Source organism: Colius striatus, chromosome Z, assembly GCF_028858725.1.
Source record: "Colius striatus isolate bColStr4 chromosome Z, bColStr4.1.hap1, whole genome shotgun sequence".
NCBI lineage: Eukaryota > Metazoa > Chordata > Aves > Coliiformes > Coliidae > Colius > Colius striatus.
In genome coordinates, this window is record NC_084790.1 from 77,160,709 (window position 1) to 77,182,160 (window position 21,452).

The window sequence follows — 21,452 nt, forward strand, 5'->3', positions numbered from 1 at the left end:
TCCTGCACTGTCACACTTCTGAATACTGGGCAAAGAATCTTTCCTCCAGTTCTCTGACGCTTCCCTACTCTCCCATCCCATCACAAATACCTGATGAAGAACAGAGAGACTGTTTCAACCAGTCCTTTGTGTATCCTTGGACAAATCTCCAAGGCTGTGTTATGTGAATACACCTCATCTGTGCCAGTCCCCCAGCCCTCCCTCTGCTGTCACAGGCAGCCCAGCCCCTATGTCAGGCTGAAAGTACGTCCTCACAGATGAGGACCGAGCTCCACCACTTCACATCTTGGCAAGGTCCTGACTGTGTCTTGTGAAGGAGAGTCAGCGCTGGAGGTGTGGAGCACAGGTAAAGCCAGTCAGTGGCAAAAGCAAGGGCAGCATCAAGCGTGACAGAAGCAATAGCTGCTCTCTGCCTCCTCAAGCCCTGTGGCAGGGCAGCAAAGCTGTTCATAAGGCAAGTATCGAACCATCATGGTTTGGAGACTGGCATTTAAAATGAATCAGCACAGACTTCAGGTCATTATAAAATGCCAAGCCATAAATATGAAGGCTGGGAAACTGCTGTCTCTGCACAGCAGGATGGGGCAGACAGCCAGAGGCGGCTTTCCATGACCCTAATGTCAACGGTGCCCACTTCCAAACTGAAACCCAAGCGAGTGGCCACTCATGGCAGTGGCGGATAATGAATAGCGGCGAAGCACCTAGGAGTAGTTTTGTAAACTCTCATTGATACTCCTGATGGCTTCTGTGTCCCCAGGAGGTTTTTATGCAAAGTGCAACAGATGAATCAATGCAATCTCTTTAGATGCTTCCCAAGTCATTTTTTCACTCACATATATTAATACAAGTAGAAAAAGTCAGACTCAGTTCCTGTGTGGCTGAATGAACTAGTTAATCTCATCAAGTGGGTTTCATGAAAATGCTGTATTTTATGTCTGAATGAGTAAAAGCTCTAGTAATGAAAAACTGGCCTGTGAGCACCTGTGCAAGAAAATTCCTGCAAAGCCCCTGATAGAGGGGTTCACATTTATCAGTTTGACTTTGCACTGAAACCAACTACTGTGCTGACAAAGACATCTCACCTGTGATGCAGTAGCTAAAGGACATGAGCAAGCAGTAGTGTCCTAAGGTGCCTGATGCACTTCTTGAGGCTTGGTGCCCACCAGAACACTCTGTGATGAGATAGGAGCTGCAGCAAGATAGAGGTAAGGGCTCAGACCCTGCAAGGCAAACCGAAGTCTTCCAGGCCAGCTTTATTCTCTACAGTGAGCTCCAAGGGAGAGAAATACCAGTGCACAGAGAATGTGGTGGCTGGGGGAGGAGAAGGGAGGACAGTCTGACTGGCATGAAGTAGAAGAGGCAGCATTAATTCCAGGGACTCTGCCCATTTACCTCATTGAGCTTTGACATGCCATCAGCCCTTGTTTTAAAGCAGACATAAGTCTGCCCAGCAGTCCACATCAATCTCAAAGATTCAGCAGGGAATAAGAGACTTTTGGGTTTTGTGGCAGAAGAAAATGAACGGTTTTACCGGAAAACTACCACTTACCCTGCAAATGCAATTTTAAAGGCATTTTAAGAAAGACCCTGACTGCTTCAGCCTACTCAAAGGTCCTGGCAAAGGACGTGCACTCATTTAGTGTTCTCACACTTCAGCACTTGCCCCAGCTATGGTTCAGAGAGCCAGAGATGCCTCACTCCAGCCCTGCAGATCTAGTGGTGGCCCCACAAGGCATGGACAAACCCATGGGCTACTGCAGAAAGGCTGGAGGAAAGACTCATGCACAGCAGAGACATTTGTAGCCATGAGGGGTTCACAGTTCTGACTACCCTGGGCAAAAGCATCGACTGATGCTGAGAGGTCTGCTGGCACCCCTGATTCATACCCTATAAGGAAAGGAGTGATTAGGTCTAAAATGTCCAGTGAAATATTTGCAAACTTGAAAGGTTTAGCAAGTCTCTTATCTGCAAATTTGTCCATGCTCCTAAAGACATAGATTGGCTTTTGCTGCCAGATAAAACAAGCATTTCTCCAGCATCTTATCCTGTTAGTGAGACACAACAGGAATCTAGTCCTCCAGACTTTTCATACAAAACAGTTGCTCAGTAAAATATGTTTATATAAGCAGGAAAGGACATGCTGACTTCCTGAGCAGCGCAAAGCACCAGCTAATTTCCTGAAGGTTTGGTTGGTTTCAAGTATTTCACATCTTGAAAGGTTAACAGCTTCAATAATGGGGAAAAGCCCTGGAGCATGTGTCTGAGCAGCTTTCTCTGCAGACTGTACACTTGGATGGCATTTATCTTGAGACTGTCAATATTTACTAAAGATGGCTATAACATCACCTTGCTCTTGCTGCATTAGTCATGAAGGACACAGACTACAAAAACATGAAAGCAAATGAGCTTGTACTTAGTGCTTGCTCCTAAGCCTGTTGCAAAATCCCTGAGATCGTCCCCACACAAGGACATTTCGTAGTGTCACTGGGTTAGAAGGTAGTTCAGGGTGGAAGTCACCCCTAGAAGTCTTTGCTCCAATCTCCTGCCCAAAGCAGGACCAGTTCTGAGATCAGACATGGTTGCTAAGGGCTCTACATTAAAAAACTCCATGTACAGAGACGAGACAACCTCTCTGGGCAAGCTGTTTCACTACTCCACTGCCTACACAGTGAACATTTTTCCTTATACCCAGTCCAAACCTCTTCTTTCAACTAATTTCATCTGTTGTGTCCCATTGTCCCTTGATGCACTGCTGTGAAGAGCTTGGCTGTAACTTCTCAGTGACCTCCTTGTAGGCACTGGCAGGCTGCTGCTGAGTTCCTTCTCCAGGCTGAATAAGCCCAGCCTGACCACACCATTCCCAACATTGCATGGGGCAACTGTGGCCTCCAGCCATCTGGAGACATTTGTGACACGGATGTCTTTGGCTTCTTCAACAGGGGTTACAATTCATGTGTTAATCCAGCACAATGCCTGGAGTGAGGAAGAAGTGGAGGTTTATGGCACAGCCCCAACACACATTGCAGCACCACCTGCCAAAACTCTGTCCTGAGTTAAGGTAAGAAAGTAAAACAAGTCCAATAGGAAATTTCAGGTATGTTTCCCACTTTCACATGTTTCCTTTTTTCCTTTTTGTTTTCCCTGCTTTAGTCTTAAATTTGACAACGGCTTAAAACAAACTCCTAAAGGCAAATCCTGCTGAATGCTGCATGGACTGAATTCTAGTCGTCTCCATTTCTCTGTCTTCTCTCTTTACAGGAAGCTGTCCAACATCCCAGATCTCCTGCAATCTTTGCATAAGGGCCCAGGTATCCAAATCCACCTCCACTGTTTTGTTATTAAAGCAGGTCTCTCAACCCAGCTAGCCTTTTTCTTCATTCCAGGCTTTTACCATTTGCAAGCTAAACCAAACCAGGTGTTCTCTCCTCATTTTATTTTGGTGCTAATCACACCAGTATCTGCACCCAGGTCACTATAGGAGATGGGAGGGACCACAGAGCTGCTGTCAGCCAACTGAGATGCAGGTGACACGTTCAGAAATAACAAATCTCTCCACTTGTCTAGTTGAGGAACCAGTGTAGAGTTTTCAAGGGATCTAAGTGTCATCTGAAATACAATCACAGAGCAAAACTGCAGTGGACTTAGCACACTGATTGAAACCAAAGCTGAATGCTCTATAGCAACCACTCTGAGCGCATCCAGCAGAATCCAGCTTCCATAAAAGCAGCTGTCTGTCCAGTCCTTTTAAAATCACGCCACTTATTTAGGCACTTAGTTATGGAATTGGAAGTCTTCTTCCAGGCAGTGTTGGCAAGATGTGCACGTCTCAGTGATCATTTTATTTTATTTCATTTCAGTTTTCATTGCGAATCATTTATGCTCGTTCTGAAATAAAATGGCCATCAGGCAGAGCAAGAGACTAAGGAAATTACTCAGAACATGACTAAGAGCAATACCAGTAGTTAGTGTCCACTGCACCAGAAGCAGAACACACACATTCAGGTTATTTATGAGGAGGTGCTGCTGTTGGAAGCAGATGCCCAGCTGCCAATACACATATGCCCCTGATACTTAAACTCTTCTTAAATCTCCACCTCCTGGATGCACGGGGATTGAAAGATTTTTTAATTTTAAGATGCCTCAATTTCAAATCAGTCTTAGGAGTTACGAGGGCTTACTGTGCACATTTTGACACATAGCATGAGCTTCAATAAGGAAATGTATTATTCAAAACATGCCAGGTATCCCTTTAAAACTGTAATAAGGGGCTGATTTTAAAATCGCCCCAGGCAACCATTATGCAGGCATAATTATGTGCAGATGCAAAGCTAGAGGCTGTTTATGAACAGGAGGCCTTTAATGTTTTATTTTCTGTCTGCACGTCCGTTAGTTTTCTGTGTCACAGAATCACAGAATCCCCTGTTAATATCCTATTAACGTATTCTATTTCCCAGCATTAATGGAGACTACCCTTTTTCTGAGGCACTGAGTTATTTCCAGGAAGTGTGCTCCGCTACAAAGTGGAATATGTCCAGGAACAAAAAGGCTGTAAACAACTATTTATTCCACTTCTACTGCAGATCTAGAAGTTTCTGTTCAAAAGAGAAACTAAACTGTGTCTCTGACACACCCTGCTGCAACAATCATGGCCAATGGCTAACACAGAGGCCCAGGATTTCTATTGGTTCATGGCTAATGGCCAGTCTTCTCAGGATCTGGGATGAAAGACGTGAAGCAGAATTAGATCCTACTAGATTAGGATCTAATTAGGACTACTGAACTAAATCCAAGATAGGTAACCAAGGTGAGATACCCTAAGTGCAGTGTTGCCAACTTAGACAGTCTATTGTCTTGTCCATAGCCTCTTATGAACTCCAGACCCACAAATGCTGCAGCTAATGTGACTCTGCAACAACACAACTAGAGTCACTGCAGCAGTGGCTAGGACAAGCTAGAGATGGGGCAAACCCCATTGCACAAGCTTCTGTGCAGGAGGCAAAGCAGTGACAAAGAATCTGGCCCAAGTGAGCAGAACAAAGCCTCTCTGGAGGTGAGCTATCACCACAGACGCTTGACCACATGAACACGAGGTCCAAGTACACTCTGTATTTACCCTCTGTCTTGTCACATTGCCCAGGATATATCACTGCCTCCAGACATCTCCATCCTGTTCCCCACAGTTAGGCACTAGGACGCAGTTCTCTGCACTGCTCATCCCAGCACTCAGTCAAAGCTGTGAATGTCAGTCAGCAGGACCTTTGCCAGGTCTGAGGGTGCACACATCTTCACTTGTGGAAAACAAGTTAGAGAATGTGTAACACTGAATGCATTCCTTTCATTTATGTAGGTCCTTCGTTTGGTATATGGGAGGATGTAGACTGACAAATCCGTGAACAAAGGGGCCAATCCTGATCATTCCTGCAAGGGAAAAGCATCAACAGTGCCTTCTGTAGGCTGTGGCACCTGAGCTTTCTAAGAGAGGCCAGGTGCCCCAGTGAAGAGATTTCTATTGCTCAGCTTGGGAGAGACAAATTCACAGACTGAGCCAGTGTATCAGTGAAACGAATTCTCTGCTATAACATAAAGGTTAAACTGCAATAAAGTTGCCAAGGCATCAATTCAATGATAGAGATATATAAGGGCCATCTTTTTGCTAGAGTAATTTGGCCAAACTGCACAGACTTTCCAATTTATACCAGCAAAACATACAGCCCATGGTGACAGAGCAATGTGGTCTTAAAGTACGAAGCCTGTCTTGATGGATAGTTGCGTGGCCTGGCTACTTGCCAGGCCCAAATTAACCATCTGAGCTACTAGGATGGATGTCTAGGGGCAAAAATATAACTGTTATCATCTCAGTATTAGGACTGGTCTAAGTACTTCATTGACAAATCATTACTCTTGGAGACAGCCTCACACAGCAGGAAAATGTTGATTTTATTTAATTGGAGCAAAGTTATATTGGCTGACCCTGGGCAGATTACTGTAATTGATTTTTTAATACCAATATAAGTATATAACCACTTTATTGTATTGCTTCTCTATACCGTGGAGGTTCAGAACCACTGTCACGATGTCAGCTTATGCTAGGGGTACTCTGATCTGGAGCATCATCTCTCCACCCCTAGGGATTCACTGGTTAATCAGCTGATTTCACACAGAGGGATTTAAGTGTTTTTAATCCCAGTGTGTGCAAGCTACACACCTGCACTAATGAGGCCAACACAAGAGCAAGCAGGGACTTGTATGCATTTGCAACACCTACCGTTACGCAGCTGGAGTTGCACTGGGAAGGAGCGAGCACTTCAGACCCAGCAATCCACATGCCAAGGGCAGGAAAGCATAGGAAGATGTAACCTGTTCCCTGAACCCTGCTTTCCTCTTTGAGTTCCTACACCCCTGGAGTAAGAGGAGCAAACAAGGACTGCAGGGAGGTTTGGCCCCCAAGAAGCAACTGTGCTTAGAGGAGAGGGCTCACTTGTACTTCTGATGGATTTGTCAGGGCTGCTGTGAGATGTAAAGCTGATCCTCAGCATCTGATAAAACCCCTTTGATTTGTGATTTAACATGTTTGCATAGAGTCCACCTGAGAGATTTCTAGCCTTGTGGCTTGTGGGGGTGTGGTAAACCTTAGGAGGACAAGGAATAAAAAATGCTGCTCAAGTTTCCACATCTCTGTTGTTTTATGACTTCTGTAATCAGATCAAGCAAAAAAAGAATTAATAGCTCTAGGGCATTGAGCTACCAAAATCACCCTGCCATCCTGAGGCATGCAGCTCAAGTAAGCTGCAGCCAACTCAGCCCGACACTGTGCTGGATTCCTGCTGATGGGGGATCTGCAGCTCCCTGACGTGCCTGGCCAGGATTGGACTGACCCATCCCCGCACTCAACCCTAATCTCCCTTGACTTTGTTTCAGCTCAGATTAGAGCTATGTTGCTCCAAGCCTCTCACCTTGCCATCAATGGTGACTGCAGCAAAGACTGTGGAGGAATAGGGGGACCATGCAACATCCCCTACAGCAGAATTCAGGTCATAAACAAACATCGGAGTCCTGTAGAAAAAGTCACAGGGAAAAAAACTCGTTTAACCATATGCTGCTCTGGAAGAGTAACATTGAGTTATAAACACTTTGATGCTGCAGCCTGTGTTGTTCAAGGCCAGCTGTGGAAGTGGGAGATGGAGCATTTCTCTATATCAGATGCCATCCAGAGTCTGAGTTAAAGGCAAAGAAAAGCCAGGCATTAACCCAAATGGGTCAGGACTGGTCTTGCTGCAGATAGCATTTTTCTTTCTGAAAGCATTTTGAAAGCTTCTCCCAATGCACACAGCAAGATGGAGTCTCTCTGGTTAATATTCTTAGAGGAAAAAGTGATTTTCCCTCTCTGGACTTCTGACAACAACATTGAGTATTAGAGCAGCATTGGCAACAGGAAATATTTGACTCTGACTGATTTACAACAAAATCAATTTCCTGATTGAAACCAGACATTCCTCAACCACTAACCCTGAATTTGATTACGTATTTTTAAAGGTTCCAATTTTTTTTCCTTTCTGGCTCTTTGGAGGTGTCTGGCCCCTGACACCATAAGCCAACCCCTGACATTTCTCTGTAGCTTTGCTTCGGAGAATAACCCTGACACATTAGGTGCTGCCTGAAGAAAGCCAAGTCCAAAGCGCAGGTTCTGGGCTGAGCTGCAGATTAGAAAGTTCCTGGGGCAGCTGATGCTAAACCTTACACCTCATACCAAGGAAGTACAAATCTGAGTCATCAGCCCCAAAAGCAGAGGTAAGAGAGCAACTAGCAATATCAACACCTAAGAGCAATACTGAGACTGAAGTATGAGCAGAGTTGACCTATGCATTTGCCATGTCAGCCTGAACCTCTCTATCCATGCCAGGACCCAGCAGGACCTACTTGATGGTGTGATCCCAAATCTTGACTGTCCAGTCAGAACTGCAGGAAATGAAGACTTTCAAGTGATAGGGATTCCAGCTGACTGAGTCCACGGCCATGTGATGGGCTTCAAACACATCCAGAAACTGGCTTGAATAGCATTTTGAACACTGCAATGGAAATAATTAGTAATCAGAGTTAGACCTTCTTCTGAAGCTCAAATTCCTGCAGAAAGATGACTTTGAATACTCGTATGGTCTCCTAGGCTCTTCTGGGCTGGCTGGGAAGAGGTGGCTGGTACCCAAAGGTGCTACAGGAACTAAATAACTTAGCACATGCTGTTTCACAGTACTTGCAGGCAACACTGAGCTCCCCTCTGCAATACTCAGAGGTAGGAATTCAAGTTATATTTACAGCTACAGCTAGTTCCCAGAGCCCATTCTCCACTGCATAAGCTCCATCACCTTCCTGTCAGCCCAAGGCTCCTCCCTAAAAGGCTCTTGGGAAAGACAGAGGAAAATAGCTCTTTGTGCTGCCCAAGAGTACATAGCACTATGTGCATTTGAAGTGTCACAAAACCTCCCAAAACAGTACTCTCAGTACAAGAATGACCTATCAGACCGTCTGGTTCTAGGGATTTTGGGAACACGCCAAAAGTTCCCTCCCTGCTACAATCCTGTGACAGCCTGTTCTGAGAGCCTGTCCCATCACACAGATCTGCAGCTCTTTCTCCTGTGCCACTCCTGACTGTCCAGAGGAGTGTAAGAACCACAAGAGGTTGGCCACCACTCAGGCATGTTCCCAATAGGCAGATGGGCCTCCCTGTACCCCAGCCAACAGAAGGCTGTAAACTGCCCGAACCCTGCACATCCATGACAGGTCAGGCCAGCAGCATCACAGCTGCAGGTGCTACTGAATGGCAAAATATCGCACGTTTGCAAGAGCTGGAAAACATCTGGAAGCCATGGAAAAGTCACTTTTTGTGTCAGCTCCTGAACGGGAGGAGAAATTACAATCTGCTTGTCTGCATAAGCAGAATATGGGTCTCGATCCAAATCCTGTCAGTTCTGTGTACACAGAAAAATGAGGTTACCCTTCCCAAACATCCTCCCCTCCAAGGGAAATGCAGACTTCCTTTGTTAGCACAAGGATCTCATCTCACAAGCAATGTTGTCTTGGTTGTGTTCTCACACACAAGCTGTAATGAATCCACACAGCAGGCTGGGGTTGGTTTCAGGGTTTTCTGTTGGTCTGCCTCAATACTGTCCTTACAAGGACTCTCAGCACCTTTCATTACTGCCTCCCTAAGGAATTCAGCAACACATCATCTGCCCAAGCAGCAGGATCATTGAAGTGTTTCATGACGTAATTTTTTCAAATCAAAGCTCTAACTAATCGCAAGGCTTAACTATTATTACACATGACACTCGTTGTTTGGGCACTCAGAGCTGTTTTCTTTTGATGCCCTTGTGTACTGGTGCAAGTACTGGACTGAGGGTGCCAAACTATTCACACACCAGCAGCTCCTGCACCCCTGGGAAGTGTGCTGTGGTAGGAAATGGAAAGAAGAAAGTGGTTTGTGTCCCACTGAGATACACTGTCAGTGTCTGTAGCTTGCTAATAGTTTGGTGCATACTCTGAGTTACTGTCCCTGTGTATAATCATGAGACTGAAATCTCCTTCAGTGGCATGTTTCATAATTTATCTTCATAATTCTTAATGTTCAGCCACCAGGAAAATTGGTACTTGGCTTGTTTTGAAAGTGACTTTGCTAGGAAGAGGCAGAACGGGTCATGATGAGTAATTAAAAGAGAAGCTGCTTTACTGTCTGTCTTTCCAAGTATGTGGATTGAAGGTCCTTAATATCTAAGGACTTTGAAGAGTGAGATCCTAATCATATCTATCTGCATCCAACAGCACTGTAATGATCAGTGCTCTGTTTTTAAAGCCTTATTGGGGCTGAGCCTTTGATCAGTACAGCTCTGTGGGCACTGGTACGGGAGGCCTGTCATGCTCTGATGTGTGCTGATCCATACCACTTTCCTTGTAGTCTGTAAGGCTGACCCAGAGACGAGGTTCAGGCCTTGACAGGAAAGAGATCTGTGGTTTTCCTATGAAATGAGTAGCAAAAAGAGTTCTCTTGGGCAGATGCCTGATTGTGTCCCTTGGGAGAAATGAATGCCCATGCATCTTCTTCAGCCTGTCAGCCTCACACAATGTTCACTCCAACCTTCAGTATCAGCTTTGATGTGTGAGACAGAGCCATGTTCTTCCCAAGATGCACTTTGAAGAAATATCACTAACTTGAGAAAAAACTCAGAAAGAAGTATGACTTTAACAAATAAAAGAGTCTCTCAGCTAACCAGAACTGCTGGCAAAGTCTTCCCCTACTATACACTTTTAAAACCCTACAGTTATTAGACACATGTCAGGATGAAAACAAAACCACTGGAAAATGTGATGCCTAACTCCTGACAAGATAGCTTTGAAGAGGATGAGTAGATTCAGAGAGCAGGCACTTGTGAAACCTGTCTTATCTTCTAGAGCACTGCTCCAATTTGCTGAGAGTGTTTTTCTCCTATTTAAATGCTGATAGATGGGTGTGAATGGTAAATGGTATTTTTATGATGGGACAGGAAAGCAAGAATGTACCTATGGCAGTATGGGAAACCAGCATGAAAACAACTCGTGACAGGGCTACAAAAAATAGGGGAGGAGTACTGAAAGAAAAAGAGAACTCTGAGAACACAAAACTTATGAATAACCTTCCTTAATAGCACAGTTTATGCTATACATTATCTTGACACAAAACTCGACGTCCATGGTGAATGGATGGTTATTAGTGTCCTTCTAATGCAGAGGGTTTTCTTGGTTCACTAACTGACATTGAGACTCTAGGCAATATAGAAATCTCCCCAAACTCTTTTTCAAAGGAAGTTTGTATCTAGCAACAGGAAGAGTACTGCTCAACAGTGGTACTTTCAGGCAGAGTAGGACAACTAGCTTGTCTTCAGAAACCACTGACGTGCCCCATATTGTTGTGAACAGCCGTAACCAACAACGCTAAAAGGTCTCCTTGTTTTTTGCCCAGTGCCTTCTTATAGACATCTGTAACAGAAATGGTAGCATTTGTAGAAAGGCTTAAGAATTGAAACAGAGGTGTGTGACTGCATGGGGAGAAACAACAGGAAATCTTGTTTGTCTAAAAGAAAGAATCTGTGTTAATTGATGGCAAATGCAATCAGTCAAGTGACAAGATAACCAGACAGAGCAAATAGAAGCCTCGAAGATAAGGTGGTGAGAAGATGAGGAAAAGAACTCAAGTCATAAAATATCCAGACAAGGAAAACAACTTTGCTTAAGGTGAAGCAAGACTAGACACTGAGGCAAATGATCTCTCCATTACTAAAGGGTCACTGGAAGCCAGAGCCTGTCTAGAAGAAGGTTTGTCACCATCATTTAAGGAAGACCTTAATGTGATAATGACTCAACAGCTAGCATGCTTTTTCATCTGTATAACCACAAGAAATCCTGTCCTGACCACACAGATACATGTCCTGGTGTTCAGTATGAGAGAAGGAGTGAAATTAGTTTGGTTTACAATTAAAATCACCTGCTCCTTCTGTATGGTCTTGAACTGAGTTTTATTATAGTAATTTGTACACTCTCAAACAAAATACTAAAATTGAAAAAAACCCCAAAACTCTCTCTTTCATGAATCTGTTCAAATCTTAACACAATTTTTCTGTTGAAGCCTTGTTTATTAAGAAGTAATTCTAACCAAAGGGTCAAAGCCACAATGATGTTTCAATATGCATCTCAGAGATTATACTTTTTTATACCAAAGCTGAACAATTCCTAAAGACCAAATAAGAATATGCAAAGAGGGAGTTTTGCATTACAGAATGATACTAATGCAGAAAGATTTGTCCTCTACATAAAAGGGCAATAAATGGGTCTGTGTGTAATTAAGATAATGATTTCTTGGCTTTAGAAGCACTATTAACTAAGTAATTCTAAAAAATTCACTGATTGTTCTGCAGCTAAAGAATTAACATGTTACCATGCTATTTGTGGGCATGCTTGGTCTCTGGGAAAAAAAAAAAAAAGGTCTCCCTGATATTCGCTTTCCAACTTATTTAATAAAGAATACAAAATTCAGCTCATGTGCAAAGTAGCCTTTGTTTGATCCCTGGCTCACACAGCATCTAAGGAGTCTATGGCAAGGTCAAGTGCAGCACATAAAGCCAAGCAGCTCAGTCCTGCTCAGTGAAGCCACAGGAGCTGAGAGCTGCCTGAATGTTTGTGGGACTATCCTCAGTATCTGAGCTGAGCAAGGCTCTGGGAGGCAGCCCACAAGGTGGGCTGATCCAGTAATGGGTTCAGACATGAGGTGTTCCAATACAGTGTTTGATGACAGGTGTGGTAGTCCTTGAGAAATGTCTGGAGCAGCACTTGACCCCAACATTTTTGAAACTGCAAACTCCAAGGGGACTTTAAGGGTACAAACATGCTTCCCCCATTTTTGTGTGTACTATGGAGGTCTGTTTGTGCTAGACAGAAAACGTCTTTTCCATGTGTTAGCCTGTACAACCTGAGAGATGACTGCCTCTGCCTGTCCATGGGAATACCTGAGCTTTTCAGGGCAGTCATGCATAATGTAAAAGTGGTCCCACTTTTTGCTAAGGCTTACCAGTGCAGGAATGTTTTGTTACTTACCAGTAGCCTGAAAACCAGTAGCCTTAGCACCAATAAAAGAGAAGATTCTGTATAATAGTATCTCTCTGCATTTGAGAACCCAAGAAGTGGTTAAAATACTTTCACGGCTTCATGGCTGGGATCACTCCTTACATTAAAACTTCATCCTAGTTCTAGTTTCACTGAAGATCATCCAAGGCAGGAACACCTACAGCTTTGTCAACGCAAATGCTGCCAAATTCTGCTCCTTTTCGGTGATTCTCCACAAAGGATTTCCTCTGCAATGTAACTCAGCCAAGACACCAGCCTGCTCCTGAAGCATAACTGATGGCCTCCACCTAGCACTGACCTCCACTGTCATGCTCATTTATGTCCACCACTCACCTAAGTATAGAGGAAGTTAAAACATATAGTTTCTTACTGTCTTTTGATCAGGACTAGACACAACAATATCCAAACAATGTGGAGTACAATACCCAAGATTCCAACTCCTATGGGTGACCAGCCAGCTCCAAACACTGCCCATGACTGAACAGATGCCTTGTATCCTGGAAGCATCCACAAAAAGCCATTGCACCTATCTCATAGCCCATCACCCATCAGCCCAGTGCCTTACTTCTCCCACCTTCCTTCTACACTTGTCCTGTCCAATGCAAATAAGCACTACTCAGAAATCCTCCCTTGATACCACCTGGCAGAGGGAGAGATTTCAATTATCATTGCCCCTCTGGAAGGGATTAATATTTGTTAAGTTCATTTTGCCTAAATGATTGATATTGATTCCAGAATAAAATCCCTTTTGAGTTATTTTCTGGTTTTGTTTCCTTTTACAAACAGGACATGGGGAAGAAGCTTACAACATCCTGTAGGAATAGCTCTGCATATCAGCCTCCTGCTGATGGTCCATCCCCTACGCTGAAGGGCTGTGGCTACAGTATTAACAGAGCCCCAAAGCCAGCTCAGAGGAACGCTGTGCAAACACAAGTTAAATGAGTAAGCAGCTACTGGCTTTATTTCCAAGGCTAAATGCAGCTGGGCTGAAAACTTCCTATTTTTAGTTTGATTTCTTAAGAAAACACAACATCTGTGTCCTGCTGTTTGCTTGTTTCTCCTCCCAAACAACTTTTGACCGTACTGGCAACTTCAGCCAAAGCTGGCTGCACATGGGACTTAGCAATATTAAGTTCTTACGTGTTCTATAGAAAGGGGCACCTGTAGAGGGCAAATATCTGGGCAGTACCCTCACTTTGGCAAGGGCATGCAAAGCTCGGCTGCTGCTCTCACCGCATGGCTGGAGCTGGCTGGCTGACAGTGTGGTCAACAGCAGGAATCAAGGATCATAGTGTGGAGGAGGGATCACTGGGCTGGGAACAGCATGGGGTGGTCAGAGGGAGGAAGGATTAGAGTAGATAGTGAGGAACTTGAGATAGGAGGACAAGGAGAAAGTGGGATTGGGTTGTAATTGTGGAAGGGATGGGCTGTGGGACACCAATTCATAGGAAACCAGGCTTCATTAGTCTCATTGCTTGTGTGATAACAGGTCTAAAAAGGAAAAGAGATGAGACTTCTCCTGCCATTTTCCCATAGCCATGAAGATAGACGATCAATGCCTTTAAACTTCTGCTCTGATCACAGTTAGCACCTCACTTGCACAGCTGCAATCTGCAAAGAATTCTGGGATGCAGTTTGCATTTTAAAACGTTTCTGCAAAATAAAGTCTTAATTGAGTCTGTGCAGAGAGCTCCTTGTGACCCTCTGTGGCTCTGTGCTGGTCTCAGGCTTGCCACAGGGAACTGAGGGCAGGAAAAGCCTCTGAAGTTGTGCTTTGTTACTGCCTGAGCAAACAGCTGAAAGACAAGCACAGGTCAGGGGGATGTAAAACAAGGGACAAAGAAACTATTCTTACCTTATAGATCTTTCCCTCTTCAGTACCAACAAGAAACAAATAGTCTATCTTTTTGTGAAAATCAAATGATGTCCCACTGCCTGTTAACAGAAAAAGGTCTGTCAGACAGAGAACTGGTTCATCTGGCCAGCACACACTCCCATCTTATGGTACACACACACTACCACTGTTTTCAGAAGTGATTTATTAGCCAAAAGATTCTGTCATTCTGCAAAAAGAAATGAGAACCACCCCTTCTGCAAACACTTTCCAAGCTGTGCCTTTCTCCAAGAACTGCAGCTTAGAAAGCCAACACAGAGGAAGAGAAAATGGAAATAGAAGAACTGAAGGGAACTGGAGGAACAGATTGGCCCCAGGACTGAGTTTGGGAAGAATTTAAAATGCCTGAATGTAAGAGTTGTGAGGATCAGCCCTGCCTCCTATGGGGGAACTAAAGATCTTTTCTGTTTCTTAAGCATTTGTAAAAATATAAATGGTTTCCTATGCATAAAAGAGCCCGGAGAGGAAATACCACATCATACGTCCCTGTGCCCTTTTATCCTTAGCTCAGATGCCATTTAGCAGACTCACTTCAGTAAAGTCAAAAGCAACGGATGTGATTTGAGAAGAATTCTTCTGCCAGGCACAGAAGGATCCTCTTAACTTCAAAAGCCCGGAACTGAGCAACACTATGTGTGAATTGTGTTTAAAAGAGGTATGAACCACAACAGGATGACTCCTTGAGATTTTGTGGCTTCGGCTCCTGAGGCAGATGCAAAATCATGCACGAAAGAGAATTCACACGGTGGTATAAGAGAATTCCTATAGGGTCCTTGAGCAGAAGATAAGGTGTCTGCTGAGTACCAGAGCAACTTTGGGCTGTTGACCAGCAAGGATACCCACAGCAAACATCAGACAAGAAACAGGAAGCTAACAAGGCTCAGAGAACCTTCTGCAAAGGCAGCTGTCTTAAATGTTCTGTGTTCAATGTTAAAGAAATGTAGTCCTCAAAGGAATTTTTAAGGTCATTTCAACCCTGTGATACTGTCTGTATTTTAAACAATTTAATAGATTGTTAAATATTCAAGACAAGTCTTTGAAAATCCATTTCCCAGTAACACTAACAAATAATCTCAAAGCCCTTGGGAGTTCTACAGTGTACTGCTTTAGCTGGTGTTTTGAAACTTATGTGGCAACGCAGACCTTCTTACAAACAAACTGTTCATCAGTAATCTTTAAATGCAGAGCGAGAACCTTCTCCAAAACCAGGCCACAGCTTTGCAGCCAAAAGCACCTGCTCCTGTGTAGTCCAGGACCTCCAGAGTTGACTCATTCCATCCTATCTCAAAGACAGGATGGTCAGAATGAGCCTAGAATGACTGCACTGTCCACCTATGTTAGGTGGACAGCACCTAACATAGCAACTCAGAACAGATGTTGTGCTTTTAGAGAGCCAAATCTGATGAGGCACATCCCATCACTGGCTGGATAAGCTGTGCACCCAGGAAGGGCAAAGGTTGCTTTTCATTTTGATTCGGACAGTACAAACCAATGTTTGGTTAGAAGAATAACACTGACTTAGTTTTGAGAAATGCTGGTAATGTCTGTGTCTTGACCACGTTGGGATATCCCAGTAAAATGGACATTTTTTGAATTCTTGAGAATCTTTTTCTGCAAATAAAGGCAAGGTGCAACCAGCAAAACCTGACAATTAGTGACCATTTCTCTAGGCAGACTTTACCCTACCACATGATGAAAGCAAGGAGGTGTAACCCTTCTTTAGCTCCTTTCCAACACCCTATTGCCGATTTAATCCCTCAGAATGACAGATTAAAGGCTTTGTGTCAATAATTAATCAGCATGGCAAGGACTTGGTCTCCTACCAAACGTTTGCAGCTGCAGCTCCTCTGGCCCCTGCATCGTTGTGCCTTCTACTGACAGCTTGATGACATCTGTATGAACCAGCTCATTCTGCAGGCAGAGAAGATTCCACATGAATAACGTTTCACAATGACAATAGAGAGACATTCAGTACTTTGAAATGGCAAATGTTATGAAGGAATTTTTAAAAGCTATCCAAAAGTTGCTCAGTGTTTCATGCTTGCATTTGGCATCTTGCTAACATGCCATTTTACATAAAACCTCCAGGAAGCTGATGCTTTGCTGCACTGGTATGGAGAGCCACTGTTTTACCACACAGACACTTGCAGCTGACCTGGAAAGCTTTGGGTTTCAGGGTTAACATTTTTGTACAGAGGTTGACACTGTCAGCTGAAATCATTGAGTGAACTGAAATCACTCTGCCTGGTTTAAGATGGGTATTCCGTTTTATCATGGAGCTAAGTAAAGTCCACACTAATGTCTGGTATATCCAGACATTAGTCACATAATGTCACTAATGTCTTGACAGCCCTTGCCTCTTACTATTTTCCTATTATTCCTATACCATTCTGTGATTCTGTGATACTCAGAATAGCCTCAGCTCCCAATAGCCACAACCTCACAGGCTTAGAGATTCAAACAACTACACCTAGCAAGCAGCTCCTCCAATGGAAAAGTGCCCAATGCTACTGTTGCCTCTCTAAAGAGCAGTGACTGCAGGCCATGACACTGCTGTGCCAGGTGATGCACAAAGAGAGGGCAAAAAGGCTGTGTCCCGAACAGTACAGTCAAGGTGGGAGACAGAAGACAGATGAAAATAGACACAATGTGGGTGAATATGAGGAAATCATGAGAGGGCAAAGATCCATTCTTAGACTAGCTTTGGGAATTGAAATACCACTGCAGAATGGAGTTGGTTTTGAGTATAAGAATACCCTGGGGCTGATAAAAAAAACAAAGAACTAAATATTAAATTAGTGAGCAGTGTGGGCTGAGGACTGGATGTTTTCATGAATCTGCAGATTTCCCACTGGAGCACTGTGAGAACAAAACATAACTTCTTATCTCAGTGAATCAAGCTTTATTTGGAGCTTCTCTAAGCCCAGAGAGGACTCAGGTAGAAAATGAGATTCTGCCTGGAAAAGTCAATCCCAGGGAACTGCATGTTAGGGAAGGTGAGAGAAGACCTTGTGAACATCTATCTATTCAGTACTGCAATTCAGAAGGGACAGTGTTCTGCAAGGCATTTTTATCACATTTTGGGGGTACAAATCCACAGAAGATTCAAGAAAGGTCAAAATCCAGAAAGTAATGTACTTCCTTCTCACTAATTTGCACTGCTCCACACTCATGTGCCCTGAACATGATGGTAGTAACTGTTCTCTGAGAAAGCTGCAAGAAGCAGGACAGATTCCTGTATTCCACAGGGTCCCACCTTCTGTTACTGACTCTTCGTGTAGCACATGAGTTACATCAAGTCAGACTCAGTGGGTAAAGGCAGGAGTGATGCCAAGAGAGAAGCCATATATGCTGGTGTATGTGTGCAAGATTTGGAAGGAGCAGTGCCTAGAGCATCCAGGAGCAGAGCATATTCCATGTGCTGCCTGCTGCTCATCCAAACAGGAGTGCTGGTGGGTTGCTGGGAGCATAGTCAGAACATGCTGAATAGACACTTGCCTTGCTCAGGCTCTCAGGTCTGCCTGCTCTCCAAGAAGGTGTCTGCCCTGTCCAAGCCATGACTGGTGGCCACATAAGTTTGGTCCAAAGAGCAGCTTTGGAGCTGCCCACAGCTGACCATATTGATATACTTGCTGTCTAACACAGGTGAGATGCATGATCTGGGCAGCCCCAGAGGTGTGTTAGCACACTTATCCTCTGTTCTGATGGAACAGCAAACCACACGAGACTCTCTCTTGATGTACATCTTTCTGCAGCTTTTCTCTGAAGATGTTTCCCAGCACCTCCACCTGGCTGAGGCCTCTGTAGACAGCTCCTGTAGCCTCTAACCTTCAAAAAGGTTCTTACTCGTGCAAACTGCCCTGTTGAGCTGCTTTTATTTTGTACCCAGCTTCAAAGTTAGGAAAATGCAGCTGTTCCTGCGGCTGTTTGTCACCAGAGCCATTTGCATATTCCTCTGGGTACACAGAGTGTCGACAGTTTAGCCTTCCAGGAATACTGAACAATAATACATTGCTTCTGCCTAACAATTGTAAAGCATTAGTGAATTAGAACTTGCAGCTGCCTATTTTCCTTTGGTTGTCATTAGCCTCAAGTGATGAAGGAGGCCCAGAACTGTTCAGTAATTTAGCTCACGTAGGAAGGGTGAACTACAGCTACTAATAAAACCTGGAGTTGCTGAGGATCAGTCTGAGAAGCAGTGTCAGGCCACATCCCAACAAATTCCCTGATGTGGCTCTGACAGCTCCTCTTTATGATAGGCAACACGTGCACCAAAGGTGGGAGAATAGAGTTGTCCTGCTGTAGAATTCCTGTGTCCTTCCTTTACACCTTCGTGATGACTCAAAACGAAGCCGAGACAAACAACCTATGCACGCTCAGCTCACATGCTGTCTCATGAAGTTTGTCCAAAGTGATTGTGCTCATTTCTAACAGAGACAAACACTGTGGTCATGAAAGATCAGCTGTCTCTAGCTAACATTTGACAGCTCTTCCATCTGAACTTGACAGCTCTTCTATCCAAAGTTTGAGTGTGGCTTTCCAAATATCCAGCTGGAAGTAAGAATGAATTTACTCACTGTCTATTCTCAGCTTTTTAAGTGTCAAACAGCTATCAGTGTTTGAAGAAGCTTTACTTCTGGATAGTCCTGTCAAAAAGATTAACAAAGCTCTCTTTCATTTATTCCCTATTTGCACTATAGATTTGCAGAATAGGAGACCTCTGGAGTCTCTTCAATTTTGTTCTTAATAAAACCCACAGACAGCTTTCATATAAAACTGTAATTCAAGCAGATTGTCCATTTCTCCTTGCTGGGCACAAACCCACAGATTGTAACAAAACTCCCTTTTCAGTCTGTTTCTTGCTTTCCTGGTTGAATCTCCATCCAAAATAAAGAACTTAGCATCTAAAAAACTTTGCTGTTTTCCACCTCTGCCTGCTAAGTATGTAACAGCTCTGCCAATTTCAGAGGTAACTTCACCTCAAAAGATCTTAAATTAGTTTAAAAAGTGCAAGGAGTAAGTAGAAATTACATTGTGCTAAGTGGATGCAAGTCCTAGAAATCACACCAAGGATGCTTATGTAGCTATATCTACATGCTCAAGGGACAGAAGAAAAGCAGGTTATGATGCAAACACAGTTAAGCACAGATGAATCACTGAAATGTTGCAAAAGACCCTCTGCCAGGTGAGATGCCATCAGAGTCCATCAAAGTCCAGACTCTTTGATTGTCCCAGTTGTGTTTCTTGCCTCCTAAGTGCAGCAGACTGGGCTGTAACACTCAGTACCTTGGACTCAGTTGGTAGGTAAAACCTGCCAAGTCATGGCAACTGGATGAGTTTAGGATGTAGGTATGTATTACCCATGTCAACATAAATTTTTTGGGCATTTCTATACAGGGGTTAACACAGGAGTTGAGTGCTGGGACAATATTAGCTTGTCCCTCTCCAGGAAGTTCTGAGTCCTCTTTTGGGAAAGGGACTTTGGACAGACTTCAGGAGGGATTTTTGTGTCTAAAGCTGTATGTGTAAACCCAGAGGAGTTTGCAAAAAAAGAACTTACTAATCTATGCCATCTGCATGTGCCTGCTATATTTATGAGAAAAGGCTCTGACTCCTGAAGCAAACATGAGACTAAGGTTTACATGTCATGCTAGACATGAATCCCCACCCATGGCAGCAAGGCTTAAAACTTTCAGAACAGAGAAGCCTTGAATAGCTTGGTATAATACGTCAAAATAATTGCACATCCAAGGATGTAAAGAGCACATCTGCCTGTATAATTTGCCACTGCAAATGCAAGCATACTCTGCACTGCTTTGGCCTTGAGTTAAGATATTTGCACTGTCCCTCTCCCTTTCTGAATTGCAATCTGTAGGGGACCGTTTTGGGGGTGAGAGTTTTGAAGCTGAGGGAGAAAGTATATTATTCTGCTCTGTTTCCAAGTGTCCTTCCTCAAATAAGGAAATTTTCAGAGCAAGAGTCAGACTGGAATTCCTGCAGTTGCAAAGCTGGAAAATGATCTCTCATACTCAGGCCCATGGAGTGCTACAGGTGCAGGCAGGATGAAAGTTAGCTCCTCAGCAAGGAATAAGCTGGTTCTGCTCATTTCAGAGTTTAATATGGAACTCCAGACCCAGCTGTGACTGCACTTGCAGTCTTTTTCTGACTCTTCTTTTCAAATGTGTTTCATTATAATTAAAAATAAAATGAACACATAACTTTGAATGGAATTGGTTGTAATTGGGCTAGGAAAATAAATTGCTATCTACTCTTTACCTTAACTAAAGTCCATGAAACAATCCGCCCATCTGAGGAGACAGAGAAGAAGTTCAAATTGTTGTCCACGTCATCCTTTTGCCACTTCACCTTGAAAGAAAAAGACAGTCCCAGTCAGCATAGAGCACTTAGCATTAGCACAATGGAGTCTCACACAGTCAGCAGGGTCTTCTGAAATACTTCAAAAAGAGCAGCTGGTTTCCACCCCAGAGGCCTGCTGGTGCATCCACGTTTGAGCATCCTTGTCTCCACAGGCACTTTCAGAAGTGCCTCCAGCACTCCTATCATTCACCTTTCTGCAGGGATGTACCAGAGAAGGAGCAAAGCCTTACACATGGGGACTCTGCACCTACCCATGGCCATTTTCCCCAATGGCAACAGGAGCATTGCCTTGTGAAACATCTGAGGTGTGCAGTGCTCAGTATTGTGGCACAACACCATCCCAGAGATCCCTCAGACATCTCTAAACAACACCAGTGGTGCCACAGAATGGTCTCCAAGACACCTGAGCACATCACTGACCCTACACATACTAATCCCTTTCCATTTGGCTAATTACTCCAAGTGCAGTGTCATAGGGCTATGCTTCAGACAGGCAACCTCAAATTAGCTTTCTGTCACTACATGGGGTGCAGAG

The 21,452-nt window shown here is 44.0% G+C and overlaps 1 protein-coding gene across 1 annotated transcript in view; it reads right to left on the reverse strand.

The window, feature by feature from the left end:
* Positions 1-21,452, reverse strand: part of DNAI1 (dynein axonemal intermediate chain 1) — a 151,745-nt gene that overhangs the window by 37,101 nt on the left and 93,192 nt on the right. Inside the window, exons 14-18 of the mRNA XM_062018494.1 lie at positions 20,816-20,905; positions 16,363-16,450; positions 14,501-14,580; positions 7,918-8,066; positions 6,954-7,053 (exon numbers count right to left, since the gene is read on the reverse strand). Coding sequence (XP_061874478.1) covers positions 6,954-7,053; positions 7,918-8,066; positions 14,501-14,580; positions 16,363-16,450; positions 20,816-20,905 — 507 coding nt within the window. The remainder of the gene's footprint in view (positions 1-6,953; positions 7,054-7,917; positions 8,067-14,500; positions 14,581-16,362; positions 16,451-20,815; positions 20,906-21,452) is intronic.